Here is a 4,679-nt window from a genome sequence, read left to right as displayed (position 1 = left end):
TGCCCAACCTTCCTTCCGAGGAGTGGCTGGTGGGTTTGAACCGCCAGCCTTCTGGTGAGCAGTCAAGTGCCTTAGGCACTATGCTACCAGAGCTCCTACAGCATGTACTGGTCATCTGAAAATAATGGTTCACTGAGTTATGAAGATCTTCCCAATAGTGATATATTTCATTATATAATTAAAAAACATATTTGTTAACATCATTACCAATTTCATCAGAAAAATCTTTTTAAGTGTTGGGAAGTTAATGAAAATTTTCATTTTCATTCAGAAGCTTGAATTTTATCATAGGCACAAATGCTGTCTGTTTTCCTTGAAGTGACAGGCTCATTTTTAAGAACAGGCATATGAATTACCCAAGTCTGAGTATCCATAGTTTTTCTCTAGTTGCGTATTCAAGTGAAAATGGTGTTTCATGAAATAACAAGTGGGTAGTTTAGTGTGCAACTCAAATAATCACACAAGTGCTTTTCTTAAGGCAAACACCAGTTTTCATCATGTAGCAGATGCTTTATTTGTACTTTCCATTTCATCTCACAGAATAGTCCAAAAAAGTATTGAGATTTACAGAATCAGTTGTTTGTACTGCTTTATGAACATTCATAAGGAAACTGGTATTTTTTCTAGTGACAAATACAACAGCTAATAGCACAATTTGGTGCCTCTGCCTTAATTCTTATTAAGGGTTCAGCAGTTTCACCCACCATTGCTTTGGTACCATAAATGCAAAGGCCAACACAATTAAAAAAAAGGCAAAAAATGCCTCAATGTTATTATAAAAATAGCTTTGACCTTATAGATGCCTTGATGCCTTGAAAGGTCTTAGGGACTTCTAGGGGTTGCAAACAACCACCCTTTTAAGAAATATTGCTCTGGATATTAGTATAGTTTTAAGTAAAAGCTTAGTGTTTTCTCTGTAACTTTGCAGATTCTCTTTCTCTTTATCTCCTTCTCCTCCAACTCTTTAGTATCACTCTGGAGTAACGGAGCTGGAGTACTAAGGCCCAGCTTCAGTTCAAGTCTCTCCTTCCGGAACCATGGCAGTTCACACGGATCTTTGTCTTCTCTGCATCCCCACAGTGCTTACAGTCTGAACCAGAGAAATGACGATTTTGTCATCTGTGATATATTGTGACATTTCATGTTTTTCTAATGCTTCAACCTATGAAATTTGCTGACACTTGATACAACACTATTTATTTGCCCCTTGCTATTTTAACAGCCACTTATACAACATCAACAACAACAATAGCAGCTATCTTTATTGAGCATTAACTGCTTTGCAGGCACTGTTCTAAGCACTTATTAATCCTTACAAAAATCCAAGCTACAAATAAGAAACAGAATCACCAGCTAAGCTACCCATAGTAGATTGAAGCACGCTAAAAGCCTAGGTGCCTGGCTTCTATTTGCACATTCTGCCAAGTGTAAGTAAGAACAGATTTGGCCATGCCCTCATGCTCTCAATAGTTAGATCCTCCATAGTGATTACTAACACATAGACATAGATTTAACACATTTTTTCCTACTAAATTATTATTTAAAAAATATTTCTAAAGTAACAATGAAGCATAATAATCTAGGAATATGATATTTAAGTATAAAGAAAATAACCAAATTAGAATAAAATGTTAAGGCATTGTCAATTACAGACACAGCTAGGCACTTCACATGGTTACTTGCTTTCAGTCACTGTTTAATATAACACTGATTTTTTTCTAAATCAGCTTGAGAGTATTTCTATCAAGTACTCTGAATATTTATACCCCTGGATAAAAGTTCATGAAAGTTCTGAAGTAAAGGCTTCTGGCATCAAAAACTCTGTACAATACATCCTTCTTCTCCTAAATAGCTCTACTGGCAAGAAACCTTTATATTCTGCCTTCAAATTAAGTAGTGAAAACACTCTGTTTGGTCTTCCGGTTTCTCATCTCTTAAAGACTCGGGCTCCTCTTTCATCTTGTAGGCATGCAGAAACAGAGAAATGTTGAGGTAGAAGGAATACAGGTGCTCTGTGCAAAGCCCTGATGGTAAATAGTAAAGAGGAACAATTGTCCCTTCTCTCCACATGATCAGCTTGTTTCAAGCTAGCACCCCAACCCCATCCTGACCAGATCTTTCCTTTATGATCAAGAGCTTGGAAGCAAGCTTATATGCCATTATGCTTACAGTTATACAGGAAAAATAAGCACTCCAGTTCCCTGATAACACTTATATTCTGTCTCAAGACAGCAGCCTGTTTGTTAAAGGAATCATGGCCCCTTTCTTCCTTTCTCAATACACAACGAGATTTGTGCTCCCTCTCTCTGGCCCTAGCATAGTTCTTGGTACCATAAAGAGCTACAACAATGCTGTTCTTTTGACTTACGTTGACCCCACTGTCCACTATTGGGATTCAGATAGTTAGGATAAAGGCCTTGTGGTTTTTCCAGATTGTTCAGGACTGTTCGAATATTCATTACCTAGAAGAGAAAATGAAATGTTACTAAAAAAATTAAAAACAACTTTGGTGCCATTCTTCCCTCTTTCTTGATTACATTTCCATTTTAGGAAAAAAAAAAAAGTAAATGGCTTTGACTGATGCAGACTTAGAACAAAGAGAGTCAGCCCTAGCCCATTACTATTACAAAAATAATAGCAACAAGTGAATACAGTCACATTGATTGATTGGTTATATATTATATTTCAGACACTCTTCTAGGAACTAGGAATCTATTGGTGGTTGAACAAAGTCTCTACTCTCTAGGAATTTACATTCTAGTGGAATGATACAGATAATGAACACATATGTCAGGCAACGATAAATGCTATTAAAAAAAAAAAAAAAAAAGAGTGTAGCTGTGGGTGAAGAGGCATACCACATTAGTCAGAGTGGTCCAGAAAGGCTGATGCAGCATTTGAGCAGAGGTGTAAAGGATGTGGGGGAGAAAGACAGGCAGAAACTTGGAGGAAGAGAATATTACAGCAAAGGAGGACCAAGTACAAAAGCCTTGATAAGAGAGTGCAGTCGGCAAAGTCACTGAAGGTGGAAGTGAAGAAGCAAAGGGGTGAATGTCAGGCAGCAGAAAAAAGAGGTAACCGTGCTCAGTTCATGCAAGCCTGTGGGTCACAGGAAGGACTTATTTTATTCTGAGTGTGACAGGAAGCCACTGAACACTTGTTCTTTTTTACAGGATCAATGTGACTAAAGGGCCAAGGTTGGAAGCAGCAGTTAGGTGGCTACGGTAGAAGTCCAGGCGAGAGATGATGGCTCCTAATGTGGCAGAAGAGGACAGAGCTAAAGGGTTTCCTGACAGACCGGACCTGGAGTTCACCAGAAGGAGAGGAACCAGAATGACCTCAAGATTTTTGGTTTAAGCTCCTGGGTAAACTGAAATGCTATTTATCAAGTTAGTGAAGACTAGGATAGAAGCAGGTCTGGGACTTAGCTCTGGAGCACTTTAAGTGGAAGTTGTCTATTAAATCTCTTAGTGGAGATACTGATTCGACAGGTGGATACAGAGTCTGGACTTGAAGGGAAAGGGTGGGACTGGAATTATAAACATGAGTTGACTGTATGTAGATAGTATGGAAACTCGTGGGACTGGATGAGATAATGCACAGAATGAATATAAAAAGAGGAGGTCCAGGTTTGAGTCCTCGGGCTTTCCAGTACTTCAAGGTTGGGCTGATGAGGAAGAGCCAGCAAAGGAGACTGAGAAGAAGCACCAGGGAGGAAGGAGGCAAACAAGGGGACTACAGCATGCCTGACTCCAAGTGAAGACGACGTTTCATGAAGGAGGAGTGACTAACTGTATCATTGCTGAGAGGGCAAGGGAGGTGAGAGGTGAGGATGGATTACTGGGTTTGGCAAAGTGGAGATCACTAGTCACCATGACAATGGTTGGAAGAAAAGCCCAAGTGGAGAGGGTTAAAGAGAGTGGAAGAAGGGAGGAGAAGGCAGCAGAGACAACTCTTTCAAGAAATTTTGCCATAAGGGGGAACAGAGAAACATGTTGAAAGCTGAAGGGGCAGAGTGGTGCAGGTGACTATGAATTTATTCAAGCAGCTATGTGTTTGTTTCCTAAAACTTAGAAATTGATTCAGTTGAGACCTCTCATTTGTACAATACTTAGAGCTGAAAAAAATCTTTCATATACTTGGCTCATGCAGCCCATACAACACTACCTATTTTCACATGAGGAAAAATTCAGAGAGATAAAGAGATTTGCTTGAGGCACAGAGAACCAGATGTGAAAGCCAGGTCCTCACACTCAGAGTCAGAATGATGCCATGGAAAGAATGTGGGTTTAGAGTTTAGTTCAATGAAACGCTGCATGTCACAACACTTCATAAATTGCTGTATAAACCTTATTGCTCTTTTCCACATCCCACAGTACTGAATTTCTCAGATGAGAAGATTGTTTGTAACAATTGCTGCTTTGTAAAGCAAAGCCTATTGGAGAATCTCACCTTTTCAGCAAAGATGGGGTTTCCTGATAAGTAGCTCAAGTGCATAAACTCCAAATGCAAGGTTCCAAACTCTGCCAGAATACTGCTGCCTCCTGAGGCCCAGGGCCAGTTCCTTCCAATTCCACTACAGAAGAAAAGACATTGAAGAGTTACAGGTCAGACTAATTCCACTGTTCACAACTCTTAATCAAAAGATTAAGAGGTGGTGGTTTGAACCCACCAAACAG

General features: G+C 39.5%; 1 protein-coding gene across 1 annotated transcript in view; it reads right to left on the bottom strand.

Moving 5' to 3' along the window:
* Positions 1–4,679, bottom strand: part of MAN1A1 (mannosidase alpha class 1A member 1) — a 229,739-nt gene that overhangs the window by 27,034 nt on the left and 198,026 nt on the right. The window contains exons 8-9 of the mRNA XM_042782736.1: positions 4,453–4,576; positions 2,369–2,462 (exon numbers count right to left, since the gene is read on the bottom strand). Coding sequence (XP_042638670.1) covers positions 2,369–2,462; positions 4,453–4,576 — 218 coding nt within the window. The remainder of the gene's footprint in view (positions 1–2,368; positions 2,463–4,452; positions 4,577–4,679) is intronic.

The sequence above is a fragment of the Orycteropus afer genome, unplaced genomic scaffold (genome assembly GCF_000298275.1).
Source record: "Orycteropus afer afer isolate SDZICR_OR568_19922 unplaced genomic scaffold, OryAfe1.0 scaffold00441, whole genome shotgun sequence".
Lineage (NCBI taxonomy): Eukaryota > Metazoa > Chordata > Mammalia > Tubulidentata > Orycteropodidae > Orycteropus > Orycteropus afer.
Note: the sequence above shows the minus strand (reverse complement) of the source record. Positions and strands in the feature narration are given on the sequence as shown.